We start from the raw sequence: 17238 nt of genomic DNA on the forward strand, positions 1-17238 counted from the left end.
TACTATTAATAATTGNTTGCATTATTTGATGATTAATATAAACTATTTTATTCTACCTCCGTTTTTTTAAATAAGTTTAATTTGATTATAGTATAATAGTACAGAAATTGAAATTTCATTAAGAAATAATCAAAATTTAAAAATTTATTGTCCTTAGTAATTTTGTTGTGTAGTATGTTTCTTTTGACATTGTACAAGAAACACTTGACGACTTATTGTTATGCAATATTCAATCTTCTTGTTTTGTTATGCCTCGAAATAGAGGTTATGTTTAACTGTGGACAATCCAATTGTATCAAGTAATTTGATGTCTTACAAACTTGTTGTTTTTGAACAAACATTACTACTTTGTTTTTACTCCATTTCTCAATAAGGTTATGTTAGTTTCCAGTATAAAAACTAAGTCTACGTTAGTATAAGCATTAAATGGTTGCTATAGACGTTTTCGTAGTTGTCATGGAAACCATCAAGATGTTTATTTAAACAAATCTACTCATTTTTTATAATTTTTACAATTAAAATTATTGCATTATTTGATGATTAATATAAACTATATTGTTCATCCTCCATTTTTTTAGTAACTGTATGTTAAGTTTCATTTGATTATATTATAATAGTATAGAAATTGAAATTTGATTAAGAAATGATCAAAATTTAAAAAATTGTTGTCATAAAAGAAACGTTACTAATTTTGTACTGACAGCATTTGTTTGTCTTTGAGGTTATGATGGTTTTCATTTGACAGTTGTGTAGTGAAAACAATCCAATTTCATTATATAACATTTGACGACTTTGATGCAAAGTGAATTTGTTGTGATAAAAGAAAACTATAATAATTAATTGTCATAAAAGAAACGTTACTATTTTGAAACGTTTACATTCATCGAAAATAACTATAATTACTAAACTATTGACTAATTTATTGATAATTCATTAAATTATGAATACTAGTTGATTATTTTTTCTATATCAAAATCTGTATTTTGATTGATGTTTTTTTTTTCTTTTTCGTTCCAGGAATTTGGCGATCGGAATCGGAATCCAGAATTTCCCGAAGGTCTGGCAGTCAGTTTACCACTGCAAGCGGCCGGTTTCTCGACGTTACGCAGTTTTTGGTAAGTTCATTAACAAAAAAAAAACTAAATTACAAAACGATGTTGAACTTAGATCATTCATAAACGATCGATCGATGTTAATGATGATGACGTACGCGTTGCGTATTGTGATGTGATGTGATATCAATACACAGAATTGTTTACTATTTCGATGGAACTTTGGCCATTCCGATACTTGCACACTCTTTTCAACGCAAACACGAAACTCGAGATAAGAAAACCATACACCCTCCCCCCAACCCCCCTTTCTCCCATCAAGGGAAGTGACCTCAGCTGAAATCAGGTCGACGACATTTCGTATAACAACAATTATTATTATTTCCTTTCGAGTAATAACAGCATATCTATCTGTCCATAAATTATTATGAATGAAGTTAAAATTTTTATTTTTTGTTGGTTTCTCTAAACACACACACACACATATAACATATGAGCAAAGGCGAAATCTGCCTCGATTACATACATAGAAAGAGATTACGTTCGAGCATATTACAAAATTAGTGTAATCTCGAAGTAGTAAATCTTCCTCGGAGCGCGTACATCATTGGTAATCTTTGGATTATGGCTAATCTACAAGGATCTATCTCGAAGATAAGTTTATTATTGGGAAATTTGGGTTAAATGTGTTTCTTTTTTTTTGGGAAATCGAATGGAATTTAGAATGGTAATTAAAGAGCTTAGATTACAAAATTCATTCATATTTGGAACGATTTTTTTTTGTTGAGAGAAATTAAAGCGAGAAATTTAGGAAATTCGATTAAAATGTTGAAAAATTTGTGTTTTAAGAATTAGAAAAAGAGTACTTCTTCATATGACGATATAAAAATGAATTTTTATAAATTATAGAAAGAAGAAATTGCATAAAATGACGAGTTTTAGTATATAGAAGTAATAATTTCTTAATTGGATCAAAAATGATTAATGTTGTAATTTATCTTTATATTATTAATAATTTATTAAATGATTGGATATTATTGCAAAAATTGATTACAACAAGCAAAAATTGCCAAAAATAATGAGATTTAGTATATAGATGTAATGATTTCTTTCGTAAATTGAACAAAATAGATTAATTTCTATTTATCGTTATTTTATTAATTATTTATTCAATGTTTTGAAAATTTTCTAAAAAATTAATACAGAAAGCACATATTTCCAAAATGATTAAGATTTAGTATATAGAAGTAATGAATTCTTTCGAAAATTGAAAACAAAAATGATTCATTTCTAATTTATCTTTATATTATTAACAATTTATTAAATGTTTGGATATTATTGCAAAAATTGATTACAACAAGCAGAAATTGCCAAAAAGAATGAGATTTAGTATATAGAAGTAAAGATTTTCTTCGTAAATTGAACAAAATAGAATAATTTCTATTTATCGTTATTTTATTAATTATTTATTAAATTTTTGAAAATTTTCTAAAAAATTAATAACAGAAAGCACAAATTTCCAAAATGACTAAGATTTAGTATATAGAAGTAATGATTTCTTTTGCAATTCGAACCAAAATGATTAATTTTTAATTTATCATTAGTTTATTAATAATTTATTAAACTTTTATGAAATTTTTCAAAAAAAATAGTTACAGCAAGCAGAAATTTACAAAAAGAATAAGATTTAGTATATAGAAGTAATGATTTTCTTCGTAAATTGAACAAAATAGATTAATTTCTAATTTATCGTTATTTTATTAATTATTTATTACAATTTTTGAAAATTTTTCTAAAAAATTAATACAGAAAGCACAAATTTCCAAAATGACTAAGATTTAGTATATAGAAGTAATGATTTCTTTTGCAATTCGAACCAAAATGATTAATTTTTAATTTTTATTAATAATTTATTAAACTTTTATGAAATTTTAAAAAAAATATTACAGCAAGCAGAAATTTACAAAAAGAATAAGATTTAGTATATAGAAGTAATGAATTCTTTCGAAAATTGAACAAAAAAATGATTCATTTCTAATATATCTTTATATTATTAATAATTTATTAAATGTTTGAAAATTATTATAAAAATTGATAATAGTAAGCAGAATGTAATGTAATTAAAAAGAATGAGATTTAGTATATAGAAGTATTGATTTCTTTCACAATTCGGACAAAAAATATTTATTTTTATAATTTATCTTTATATTATTAATAATTTAAAAATTATTGTAAAAATTGATTAGAGCAAGCAGAAATTGTCAAAAATAATGAGATTTAGTATATAGAAGTAATTATCACTTTAATTTGTATAATTACATTGTATAATTTCCTTTATTATTTTAATAAATATTTGAAAATTGTTGCAGAAATTGATTATAGCAAGCAGAAAATGAGATTTAGTATGTAGAAAATAATGATTTCGTTCATAAATCAAGAAAAATAGATTAATTTCTAATTTATCATTATTGAAATTTCCAAAAATAATAACATGTATATAGAAGCAATGATTTCTTTCGTAATTCGAACAAACAATTTGTTTCATTTCTAATTTATTTTTATATTATTGAATATTTAGTAATTATCACTTTAATTTGTAATTTATTGTTATTATTTATAATTGTATAATTTCCTTCATCCTTTTAGCAAGTATTTGAAAATTTCAAGCAGAAATTGTCTGAAAATATCAGATTTAGTATGTTGAATTAAGTGATTGTGAAATAATAAATGTAAAGAGTAAATTTGGAAATCGAACGGACTGACTTGTCGTTAATAATTTGCTCTGGACATTCCAATCGCATGTCGTAGACTATTAACATTACTATTCCCACTTTTATAGTTAGTATTATCGACGAGCGAAAAAGCTTTAATAATAGTTGTAGTAGTAATAGTAGTAAGAATAAGAATAAAGTGTATGCATGTTCCGTCGAAGTCTATTTGGGTCACGGATATTTCAATATGTGATACCTACTTATTTAACAACGTACTAATGCGGCCGTAAATAATATCGTTTGAACAATGGCCATTAGTTAAATTGTAATTTACAATTGCGAACGCAACATTTCCTTCTCTTTCTCTCTTTGTCTCTATCCCTCTCATCTGTTTCTCTATTTCCTATCACTCTATTTCGTTCCAGTTTGCTCTCTCTCCTCTCGTTTCTCTTCATTCCTCCACCATCTCGACTGATGCGTTTTTTTTCTCTTCTTTTTGGATGATGGATTGCGAGCGTTCTTAATTCTAGTTAGTGTGGAATTATGTTAAGTGAACAATTATGAGTTATTAATCACAACAGGAGATTGGAGTCCAGCTGAGAGGGTTCTCTCGGCTTTTGCTTGCGAGGAAGGAAGGAAAAAATAAATAAACAGAGGCGACAACATCACCAACAACAACAACAACAACCACAGATTCGCGACCCTGCAAGGCCGTTCCCAAGACTCGTTACCACACAACCTCTGTTTTATGTTTCTCGTTTTCTCTCATTTTCCGGTGGAAAATTGCGGAATCGCATTGACACAGATAAAGGGAACGGCCACAACTCTCGGAACAATTAATACCTGAGATTCGATTCTTATCCTATCTCAAAAAGAAAAAAACAAGGAACACATACAAATCCATACGTCGTTCGTACGCGTACTTAAACATACAGATAGAAATGTTAATCCAATAAATTACTTTGTTTATTGCGCCAACCTGAATACCTCTCGAGCCTCAAACCGACTGCTTTCCTCTCTAGTTTTTCACTTCTTTCCTTATCTTTTATTGTTACTTATTTTTCGTATCGCAAATTGCACACATTTATCCTTTTCAATTCAACCTTCGCATAATAATCGTGGATCTCTCGGCTTTATTTTGCTTTTAATTGCGTTCATGCACTTCCCGCTGCGATCTTTTAATCATTGTTAATTGTTTCCAAGAAACTTTTTGTCTAAGTAAAAGTATGCATATCTTAGAAATTCTAATGGTTAGAATGGATCTAAAAGATGCATTTAAAGCTGAATGTTTGGGGAATGTAGCAAGTATTCATATATTACTGTGGTTTTATCTGTATGGCTGTAATTTGCATTCAAAGTTTAAAAAATGCTCGAAAAAGCAGTGTTTTCACTATTACTTGATTTTCTCGAAAACTATAATACATGAATGAATCCAAAGATGCATATGAAAGCTGAATGTTTGGGGAATTTAGCAAGTATTCATATATTACTGTGGTTTTATTACCTTATGGCTATAATTCGCGTTCAAAGTTGAAAAAAATGAATAAAAGCAGTGTTTTCACATTTTATTGATTTTTATTTGGCTGTAATTATCCTTCAAATCGGTTGGGAGCCTTTCAAGTTCTAAATCCGTCACTGTTCCGATGCGAAAACGCAACGAAAACAAGTGAAAGAACGCTGTGTACGTCAATGTGTGTGTGTAAGCAATTTCCGCAGGAAATTGGGTCCGAGGATTAAATCTCATCGGGGGAGTCTATGCCAACGATGGCTTCGCTATACGTCGTGATTACGAAAAAAAAAAGGAAGTACGAATATCGATCATTTGTCGATAGTTCCGGTTTGCGTAGGATGACAACTAATTATGTCTTTCTAAACTTGACGATAAAAATGTTGTTTTCTTTTGTTTTCATCAAAATACGAATTATAATTTTGTTCTAGTTTTCATTTGTTTTTCTTTTATTGATCACGAAATAAAAGTTTGTTATTTGTTTCCACCAATCGCAATTTGTTTAACTTTGCATCGATTGCTTCGATATTCGTCGCGTACAAACAACGAATAAGGACGAAAAACGAATGATTTAGACATCAAATAAATATCGGCAGCTTCGACGGTTTTGTTACTTTTTCGTCTACTCTTGCAGTCGAGCGATAGCGACCTCGTAAATACGCCATTTTTACGCTATCTTCGTTTTTTCTGTATATATATTTTTTTGTTTGCTCGTTGTTTATTCCTCGCCTACTTTTTCCATTTGCTTCTAAACAAACAAATAAAAATAAACGAATGGCGTAAAGGGGTGTAGGTCTCCTTGTATCCACCCACTTCCATACAGCGCTTGTTTCAATAATCTGCAATTTGTTTTTCATTGTTTTTTGTTTTTTTCAGAGATAGCTCCGGTTCCCCGAAGAGGCGGCAATTCAGCAAGACTCCGCTTCAAGAAACACATCAATCGAAAACTATTAACAATAGTAAGTAAACAAAATAAAATTTGAACTTCTTAAGTATTTCTCTGCTGCAAATTGAGCATCAAAAGTAAACATTTTCGAATGAAATCGAAGGTCGCATTAGCGAAAGAGCGCGTGAAAAATTATATAATATAATTCGCGCAAGTTTCGTCACTAGCAGCGGCTCTCATCTCGAAATTACGAAATTACGAATTCTGAACGGATCCAGTTGACTTTTGTTTGTGTTTCCAGTGACAACGTGAAAATTTGTTTTCCGATTTTCTTTTTGTTCTACTTTGTTGGGTGCATTCGATACGCCCTTAATGCAATTTCGCCTCGTTCAATTGTTCATCGTTTCGGTTTTGTTTTTCGCTTCGTTTCTATTTCGTATCTTTATTCTCCTCGTTATTTCCAGCAACGAGCGTATCGAGCGCGTCTATAACGAGCATCATCGGTGCATCATCAACGAGCGACGAACAACGCAACGAAGACAGGAACGGCCTTAAAGAGAATGGTGAGTAGTAATAAAAAAAACAACTTTTTAACCCTTTAATTTGCGTCTTGATCTTAAGAAGTTTTCAGTAATTTTAACCGAAAACATTATGAAAACGAATTTGAAAAAAAAACTTTGCTGTTTCATTATTCAGAAAACAAAAGAATTGAAATAAGGATAGGTTGTTTTTTTTATGTAATCGGTAAATAATTAGAAATTACAATTTCATTAATAAAACTCGAATTTATAGTTGAAAAAATAGAAGAAAAAAAAGTGGTCATTTATCAGAAATTAAAAAAGTCAATTGTCCAAAAATAGAAAAACATTATACCAAATTTCAATAATAATAAAATGTTATGAAAAAGAATTTGAAAAAAAAACTTTGCTGTTTCATTATTCAGAAAACAAAAGAATTGAACTAAAGTTAGGTTGTTTTTTTATGTAATCGATAAATTATTAGAAATTACAATTTCATTAATAAAACTCGTATTTATAGAAGAAAATAGATTAAGAAAAAAAAGTGGTCATTTATCAGAAATTTAAAAAAGGGTGAAATGTCCAAAAATAGAAAAATATTATAACCAAATTTCAATAGTAATAAAATGTTATGAAAACGAATTTGAGAAAAAAAACTTTGCTGTTTCATTATTCAGAAAACTAAAGAATTGAACTAAGATTAGGTTGTTTTTCTTTGTAATCGGTAAATTATTTGAAATTACAATTTCATTAATAAAACTCGTATTTATAGTTGAAAATAGATTATGAAAAAAAGTGGTCATTTATCAGAAATTTAAAAAAGGTCAATTGTCCGAAAATAGAAAAACATTATAAACAAATTTCAATAATAATAAAATGTTATGAAAACGAATTTGAGAAAAAAAACTTTGCTGTTTCATTCATTCAGAAAACAAAAGAATTGAAATAAGCTTAGGTTGTTTTTCTTTGTAATCGGTAAATTATTTGAAATTACAATTTCATTAATAAAACTCGTATTTATAGTTGAAAATAGATTAAGAAAAAAAAAGTGGTCATTTATCAAAAATTTAAAAAAAAAGGTCAATTGTCCGACAATAGAAAAACATTATAACCAAATTTCAATAAGAATAAAATGTTATGAAAACGAATTTGAAAAAAAAAACTTTGCTGTTTCATTATTCAGAAAACAAAAGAATTGAAATAAGGTTAGGTTGTTTTTTTTATGTAATTGGTAAATTATTAGAAATTACAATTTCATTAATAAAACTCGTATTTATAGTTGAAAATAGATTAAGAAAAAAACGTGGTCATTTATCAAAAATTAAAAAAAAAAAGGTCAATTGTCCGACAATAGAAAAACATTATAACCAAATTTCAATAAGAATAAAATGTTATGAAAACGAATTTGAAAAAAAAAACTTTGCTGTTTCATTATTCAGAAAACAAAAGAATTGAAATAAGATAAGGTTGTTTATTTATGTAATCGGTAAATTATTAGAAATTACAATTTCATTAATAAAACTGGTATTTATAGTTGAAAATAGATTAAGAAACAAAAGTGGTCATTTATCAGAAATTTAAAAAAAAAAGGAAAAAAAGGGTCAATTGTCCGAAAATAGAAAACAATAATAATAAAATGTCAAATTAAAACGAAAACACTTTTGAATGTTTGTGTAGGTCAATAGACCTAAAAATTACGTAAAACTGCAGATGAAATAATATTTCGGTCAATGCGAAACGGTTTCATGCAGCGAGAGATAGAGGACGAATTGGGTTTTGTAGGAGGAGGAGGACGATTCCGAGGTGAAATGAGCACGGTTTCCATGGATACAAATAACGTATTTCAAGGAGAGAGCGCGCAATTTGATGGGATTGCGTTGTTTCTTTTTTTTTTAGTTTTGCAGTTTTCGTAATGCTTTTTTTTTTGCAAACAAGAACTAGAACACCGCGATGTTGACTTTGATCCAAACTCCACTAATGGATTTACGAATCATATGATATGCACTCTAAACCTACACAAATATCCGATTACTCTAACGAATTGTTAAATTGTGATTAAGAGTTGCGCGTTTACATTAAGTTAATTTAACTCGGATGCCAAAAATAACGTTTACATTCGATAGTTTATTTGTGACCCAATTTTCTTGCACCCAATTTTCTTTTGTTTTCACATACATACGCCGCACCCGAATTGAAAAAAAAAACGCACCCAGGTTACGCTTGAATTAAATGATGTTACTATAACAACGACGTCGATGACGAAAGAAAGAAAAAGAAGAAGAATAAGCGCTTCTTCTTTAAGTCAGTCAATCTTCCGCGATGAGACTGCTCTGTCCAGCGTGCTTCGCCCCGCAAAACCAAAAGCTTAAGACTTCCAAACGAAAGTGGACGAAACTCCTTCGACCATTCCGAACCAAAAAATCCGCACAATACGAAAGTTAGTAAAAACAATTTATTTATTTTTTAAATAAATTTCGCCAAATTTTACTTAAATTTGTCATTAGAACTACTAATTATTAGAACTACTCACTATTTGAACTAATTTAGAAACGGAACGAGCAATATAATACGCACAAATTAGTACACAATTACAAACGTTCACCGAGCAAACACACAATTTACGAAGTCAACTCAGATAACGCCGTATGCACACAGAACGCAGTCGAAGCGATGTTAGTTTTAGTTTCATAGTTAAAAACGATGAACGTCTCAATGTGGGTAAATAATTTAATTTTTACATTTTTATTTTTACGAAGTTTATTTAAAAAAAAAAACTAATTAAGCTTAGGTTGGTATTAATATTGACAACATTAACAATTGAGACTTTTTTTAAATTTAAAAATAACTAAATTAGATAATTGTTCCTATTTCTCGACCATAATTGGATAGATTTAGTGAAGTAATGTTGCAGTTTTGCGAACTTTTATATTGTTTCATTGTGTTTTTATTTAAAGTGAAAATATTATTGTTGATGGTTTGGTTGCCTATAATAAGTAATAATTCGTTATTTTTCCTCAATTCTTTTAATTAAACTTTTTGTTAAAAATCAAATAATTATTTAAATTTTATTATCTTCGTAGTAAAATAATTGTTTACATATAAAATTCCTTGAAATTTTAGCTTCAATTCGAATGTTAATAAACGTCTGTAGCTTTCTTAGATTTTCTGCTATTAAGTTAAACGTAAAGGTGACTTTAATTAAGTTAACTTAACAATTTCGTTGATGAATTACAAGAAAACTATAAACACTACAAATATTGTTATTAGTTTTCTAGATAAACGCAAAGACAATTTAGTTTTGGTATTAAAAATGTTTATGGTTGCATGAAAATTGAAAAAGTCACGTCACTCTCAGCAACAATTTACATATCAACACGTATCTATGGAAACGTCCACATTTCACTTAAAACTGAGTTAATTAAAATGTCATTAAATTCTGTTTATTCGTTGCGCATGGTTACGAATTATGTGACCAACCGAGGACGAAAATCGCAAAATTAATCGATCAAAAACTTATTAATTTGCAAATCGATTATTTTTCAATGATGATTGAATGGGATGAATCAGAGTTGAAACAATTGGATCATGTTTTTCGCGTAAGAAATTTCATGTTTAATTTTTTTATTATAAATATTTATATTAAGAAGTGCGGAGAAGCGTTTCTATTGAAAGATTAAAGAATCTCAGCGCGTAACGAAAATTTATGTAAATATTTAGTTTTTTTTTTTTTTTTAATTTCCTTACTTCGTTTGACCTAAAATCTACGAGCAATTTAGTTAACACGTTTGGATTTTTTTTTCTTTTTTTGAAACAAATTGATGATTCGAAATTGTCCCTTTTTGTCCGCGACGAATTGAGCGGAAAGGAGGCCGGAAAGAGGAAGCCTTCCTTGAATTATTCAGAACGCAATTTCCAATTTGTGAACGTATCAATACCGAGCGCGCTAATTGAAATCCGAACATCCACTATAGAAGTACGCTTACGAAACGTCGAAGCACGTGGAACTCATTATCCAGTTGGCCGTCGTCACACCAGTTCTTCCTCATCGATCGATGTTTATTTGTTTGTTTGTTAGTAGATTTTAGCATTAATAACAACAAAAAAAACCTACTTTATCTAAGAAACTAAAAAAGCTATAGACTTATATTAACTATAGACAATCTAATTGAAATTCACTATTGAAATTGGTAAAAAAAAAACGATGAAAATCTTGAAATTGATATAACTAAAAATTTAAGAAAGCTATACACTTATATTTACGCTCTATTAAAAGCTGAAATTATAGAGAATGTAATAAGTATACAAGCATCTTTGTACCATATACCAATTTCTTGGAATGTGCAGTTAAATTAATTGAAGAAATCTCTTTACATTTTATTAAATTGCTCAAAAACTAATAACGTCACAGTTATATAAAGGTATGCAAATTAAAGGTATGAAGTCATCTCGATGACATTTATATGTTTTCTGCAACTATCATTTAAATTCGAACTAATATATTGTTTGTTAATGTAGTCACCTTAGATTTTATAATATTACTCAAAAACTAAGATAGTTACATACAAATATTAATAAGCAAATTAAAGCTAATAGCATAGAGAACACAATGTGTGTTATCTACGTGCACAGTTATTATGCAGTTAGAGACGATTGAGAAAGTCCTTGTTGTCCCAATTTACGTTAGATTCGTGCAAATTGTCGCCATCCGCTGCGAAACCGAACTCATCTCTAACTAAATAGAATTTATAAATGCTAAATAGAATTTATATATACAAAAACAAAAATAATAGAACAATTGCAACGAAACAAAAGTTTCAAGGATGTTTTGATTTATTATTGAAAAGTAAACGATTTGCACACAATCAAATTTTCGAATTTCCGCGATTCATTTCTATAAAATGTGGGTCAAATCGTTTATTTTTTTTTTATATAAAGTTAGATAACTCGAATCGCACCTAAAAAAAAATAAAGCATCCTAGATATGTATGTACGTTTCCTAGGAGTGGACTTTTGTTTCTCTCTACCAATTTTCCGTATTTTGTTTCTCTCTCTTTTGTTTTCGCGCTTGGGTGGTTGCCGCTCCCAAATGGTAGGGCCCGTAACAACAAAACAAAACAATAGGAGTGCGTATAGTCCGGAAGAGCGGTGGGAAATGAATAATGAAAAAAAAAAGAGGAGACTGCTGATGATGATGATGATCACGATGGCTTTGCAATTGCAATCAGTCCTTGCTGATCCGCTCTAAGCGAAGCAATATCTAAACTAAATCTAGTTGTTTTTGTTTAGCAACGGAGATTTTGTTATCTTTAGTAGTCGGGGCAACGCGATCTTAGCTGAACTTTTGTTTGATTTAATGAAACCATAACAACAACAACAACAAACAAACAAGAAACGTGTGTGTTTGCATTTTGCAGGTGAGAGCAGGAAGTCTTTGAGCAGTTCAACGGATTCATCGATTGCTACCTTGACGAAGACTACTAGTTCTGCAACAGGTAAGAGATCTTCTCGAGTCTTAATTGCTAGGATAAACGTTTTTGGTGACGTAAAAAAGCGTAGATACATACACTAAATACTACTGCATCATCAACGTCGTCGCTTTTGTTCGCGTCTGTTTGTCGCGTTTCATCCCACCCAAATACACGCGAAAACAACTCGCGACTAAAAAAGAGAGAGAGTGAGAGGCATCATTAAGAATTAGTCAGTGTTCGTTTAGGAGCGTATTCGGACGACGAAATGCCGCACCACGGATCGAAGCACAGAAAGCGGCGGAACCGCAGGAGAACGCAGCAGAAGACGGACACGGTGGTGGAGGTGATCGAAACGAGCGAAGATTATCGCGTGGAATCTCCGAAAACGGTGCAAAAAAAGAAGGAAGTGGTGAAGAGCAAAAGTCTGGACAGCGATGAGACGCTCAGGATCACCGAGTTGTCCGAGTGCGAAACGGAAACGGAAGCGGAAAGCACGGCGATCGTAGCGGAAGCGGACGAAGTTAAAACAAGTGTTGTTCCACGAGAGATGGCGCTTCTGTCGCCCGAAGAGGAGGTGCATTTAAGGCAGTTCATAGTCGGTTTGGATTTGGTGAATTCCGCTGAGGAAGCGGCGAAAGTCGTCGAAAATCGAAACGAATCATCTTCTACGACGAAAAGCAAACGCGCCAAGAAACGCGAGCAAATCGCTCAGTACTTCCTTCCGGTTTACCAGAACCCAAGGTTTCTGGACGCCATCAGCGAGGAGGGAAGCGATTCGAGCGATCGCGAAACGCTCAGAGTTCGAATAATCGAAGGTCCGACGATCGAAGAAGTCGTCTGTCGCACCGAAACGGCTCAATCGATCGAACGACCGGAAATCGTGCATCTGGATGAGGACGAATCATCAGCTTCCGATTCTCAGCAGACTCCGCCTCCAACGCCAGATGTCGACTCCTCCGGTAGTGATTCGACCAATCGGAGCAGCCCTGTCACGACGCTCGAGAACCCGATGACGTCTTCGGTAGGTGACGTTGCATCACTTCTTCAAGACCCGCAACCGCTCACCCTCAAAGACATCTGCCTAAAGCGGATGGTGACGTTACCGTTCGGCGACGAAGTGCTCGAAGAGTTAGCCGAAACCGCGCATCACCTCATCCCTGATTCTTTTCCAGCTGCACCGAATCCGAACGACGACGACGACTCCAGCCGATTGCTCGACCTCATCAGAAACACGAAGATGCACGAGGAAACATACACCAGCAATTACCAATTCGTACCAACCAAATCTCGAAACAAACAAGAAGAAGAAGTGTTTCCACCACAGAAAGACGCCATCTACAAAACGACATCGAACAAAAACGAAACGTCAAGTAACTCGAACAAGAGAGAATCGAAAGAGTTCATCATCAAAACTGTATTGGAAAATAAAGAAGCGAATGGTAAATTGATTAAATCTGAAGCTGACTTAAAGAAAGAAAGTTGCGATTCCACCAAAACTTTAGTGGAAAAAGATGATTTTCATAAAGAAAATGTGCGTAAATCGAATGAGAAATTGGTCAACTTGAATGGCAATTCGAAAGAAGTAATCATCAAAACTGTATTGGAAAATAAAGAAGCGAATGGTAACTTGATTAAATCTGAAGCTGACTTAAAGAAAGGAAGTTGCGAATCCAAAACTTTAGTGGAAAAAGATGTTTTTCATAAAGAAAATTTGTGTAAATCGAATGAGAAATTGGTCAAAATGAATGGCAATTTGAAAGAAGTCATCATCAAAACAGTAGTGGAAAAAGATAAAGAAAATGCTTCGAAAATGAATGGTAATTTGAATACAAATCAAGCAAGCAATTTAAACAAAAGCAAATCGCAGAGCGTCGATGACGTTATGAAGAATCAACAAAAAGAATTCCTGATCAAAACCGTTATGGAAAATTCAAAACCGAATCAACTGAGCAATTTAAACAAAAGCAAATCGCAGAGTTTGAACGATCAAGGGTTGACAAACAGAGAAAGATGCGATTCGAAAGAGGTTATAATCAAAACTGTGGTGGAAAATTCGTCGAATTTGAACAAAAGCAAATCGCAAAGCGTCGGAGATGTTAAGGAAAAGTCCGGATCGAAAGAGTTCATCATTAAAACCGTTTTAGAGAAACCGGAAGTCGAGCGAAGCAATTTGAATAAGTTTTTCTCGCAAAGCGATTTCAACAATCACAGTTTTGATAATGATACAACTAAATCTAAAGAAGTAATTATAAAAACCGTAGTTGAAAAGTCTACAGTTGATGGGAGTAGTTCGAATGAACTTGAGAATTGTGTGATGAATAAATCTGGAAGTAATTTGAAAAAGTTTTTGTCTCAAAGTGAGTCGAAAAATCATAGTTTTGATGATAATGATACAGCTAAATCTAATGAAGTTATTATTAAAACTGTTGTTGAAAAGTCTTCGGATGATTCGAAAATGAGTAAATCTGAAAGCGTGAAGAATCACAGAGAAAATTTAGTGAAAACCTCTGTGGAAAAACCTAAATTTGAGGAAAGCAATTTGAACAAGTTTTTCTCGCAAAGCGTTGGAAGCGATTTGAAGAATCACAGTTTACTTGATGATAAGACTAAATCTAAGGAAGTTTTTATTAAAACTGTTGTTGAAAAGTCTTCAGATGATTCGAAAATGAGTAAATCTGAAAGCGTTACTAATAATGTGAAGAATCACAATTTAGTGAAAACCTCAGTGGAAAAACCTAAATTTGAGGAAAGCAAGTTTTTGTCTCAAAGCGTTGGAAGCGATTTGAAGAATCACAGTTTACTTGATGATAAGACTAAATCTAAGGAAGTTTTTATTAAAACTATTGTTGAGAAGTCTTCAGTCAATGGAAGTAGTTCGAATGTGAGCAAATCTGAAAGCGTTAAGTCTACTACTATGGAAAAACCTAAATTTGAAGGAAGCAATTTGAACAAGTTTTTCTCGCAAAGCGTTGGAAATGATTTGAAGAATTACAGTTTCGGTGATGATAAGTCAAGTTCGAAAGAAGTTTTCATTAAAACCGTTGTGGAGAAATCTGAAGTGAACGGAAGTAGTTCGAATAAATCTGGAAGCAATTTGAATAAGTTTTTCTCTCAAAGCGTTGGAAGTGATTTAAAGAATTGCAGTTTGAATGATAAGAAATCGAATGAATTTGTTATTAAAACAGTGTTGGAGGAACCGAGGAAAGGTGATAAGTCTAGGATTGATGAAAATAGTTTGAATAAATCCGGAGTCGAAGGAAGCAATTTGAATAAGTTTTTCTCGAAAAGTGATTTGAAGAATGAAAAAAGTAATAATTCTAAAGAGTTTGTTATTAAAACTGTATTGGAGAAGGATGCTAAACTGGAGGAAACAAGTGGTAAAAAGATTGAGACTTTGAGTGAGGAAAGTAACTTGAAGAAGTTTATTTGTAACACTGAGATATCGGAAAGTGAAAGTAGATTGAAACAGTTCATCTCCGAGAATTGCAAAGATATAGACGCGTCTAAATTGGAGGGTGGTAATCTGAAGAGATTCGTGGAGGAGTCGTCTTCAACGAGGAAGGAGGAAATCAGTAATCTGAAGAGATTTGCGTCGGAGAGCGATCTGAAGATTAAGCCGAAGGAGTTCACCATCCGGACGATCTTGGAGGAGGAAGATGATGAGGAGGATGGAGCCAAAAGGGCCGTTGGGAATCTGCAGAGGTTGATGAACGAGGCGCGTTCGAAGGCTCAGAATCTGGGCGAGTGGCTGGAGACGGCAACAACAACATCGAGAAGGCGAAGATCTCTGCCGCACGAGTTCTACGTTAAGCAGATGCAATATTTAATCGAGAAGGAGAAGAAAATCCAAGAGGAATTGGAATCTCTTGAGATGGAGAAGCGCAAGTTGAACTCGGACATGTTCACCGCGGTTCCCGTCCCATTGAACGAATTCGAACCGGAGGCGGCCTTGAAAAAGGGTCGACCCAAAAGTACGCCATCTGTGGAGCCGCACGAGAAGCTCAGGCAGGAGATGTACGACGAGTACATGGATAAGGTGGCGGAACGAGAGGAGCGAAAACATCACAAGATCATTAAAATATCTTTGAACGAGCAAGACGATATCCTTGCGAATGGAACAGAAGAGAAGGCAACGAACGAACTTGAGAAAGAGTTTTTGGATAAGGCGCGGCAACGTTTGGTGAAAGGAGGTGTATTGTTGTTGAGAGACGATTCCGATGAAATTCAGCAGCAGCAGCAGAATCACCACCGGGAAGTCCTCATCCTCGACGGCGATGAGATCACCGCTTCCGACAGGATTCCCAAGCATCTTCGGGAACTCATAGATCAGGATGGTGAGTCTGTGTGAGACCACCCCTCTTGAAAACCAAAGAAAAAACAAAATAATATCTGTTAGCCTCCTATGTTTTTGATTTTTTTTTGTTTATATTGACTCACCCTCGTTGTCGTTTGTTTTGTATTTTATTGAGCTAATACTAATTTAAATTTTGTAGTGTTTTTTTTATTATTGTTATTAACGCATCTAAATTTAGCGATTGCCGCCGTCCCGATTCGTGTTGCATAAACAGATAGCGAGCGCTAAAAAAAAAACAATTCGCATAACCTTGATCAACGCACTCTGCGATATTTACAATTGTCAAACAACAAATTTATTTAACTATTATTATTAGATCACCTTCAAAAATCTTGTATTACTATTATTTTTACTATTACTCAATTACCGCAATAATAAATGCTATTATTAATAAAAATGAAATTTATATATTTTGAATCATCCATTTCCGTTCTGACACTTAGATTGTTTCAATTGTTTATCGCGATTAATGAATGCACTTGGTGGTAATAAAGTTGCATATCCGGAAATAATTCATGTTTATGTGAAAGCAATGATAATAAAGTTGCATATTGTAAACAAATTATCAAATTGTGCAGCATTTCTTTCGATTATTGATTGATAATTGATCAATAACGAAAAACAAAATCAATAAATAATTGATACAATTTTAGGAATTTTAGGAACGCAAAAAAAACATTTTGCTGCAAATGTGTAAGCTTAATTGCTGTTAATTTGGTTGCGTGTATTGTCGCACTTTAGG

General features: G+C 32.1%; 1 protein-coding gene across 6 annotated transcripts in view; it reads left to right on the forward strand.

Annotated features, from left to right (window-relative positions):
• The first annotated feature begins 6127 nt into the window (after window positions 1-6127).
• LOC108560112 overlaps window positions 6128-17238 on the forward strand; it is a 30923-nt gene continuing 19812 nt past the window's right edge. For 4 of the 6 annotated variants that reach the window (XM_017917567.1, XM_017917574.1, XM_017917579.1 and 1 more), the window contains exons 1-4: window positions 6128-6229; window positions 6621-6719; window positions 12089-12166; window positions 12388-16476. In XM_017917567.1, coding sequence (XP_017773056.1) covers window positions 12408-16476 — 4069 coding nt within the window. In that variant the 5' untranslated portion in view covers window positions 6128-6229; window positions 6621-6719; window positions 12089-12166; window positions 12388-12407. Of the gene's footprint in view, window positions 6230-6620; window positions 6720-12088; window positions 12167-12376; window positions 16477-17238 lie in introns of all 6 variants that reach the window. The other 2 variants (XM_017917573.1, XM_017917595.1) reach the window with 2 other exon arrangements.

Source organism: Nicrophorus vespilloides, unplaced genomic scaffold, assembly GCF_001412225.1.
Source record: "Nicrophorus vespilloides isolate i.1.1-1 unplaced genomic scaffold, Nicve_v1.0, whole genome shotgun sequence".
Classification (NCBI taxonomy): Eukaryota; Metazoa; Arthropoda; class Insecta; order Coleoptera; family Silphidae; genus Nicrophorus; species Nicrophorus vespilloides.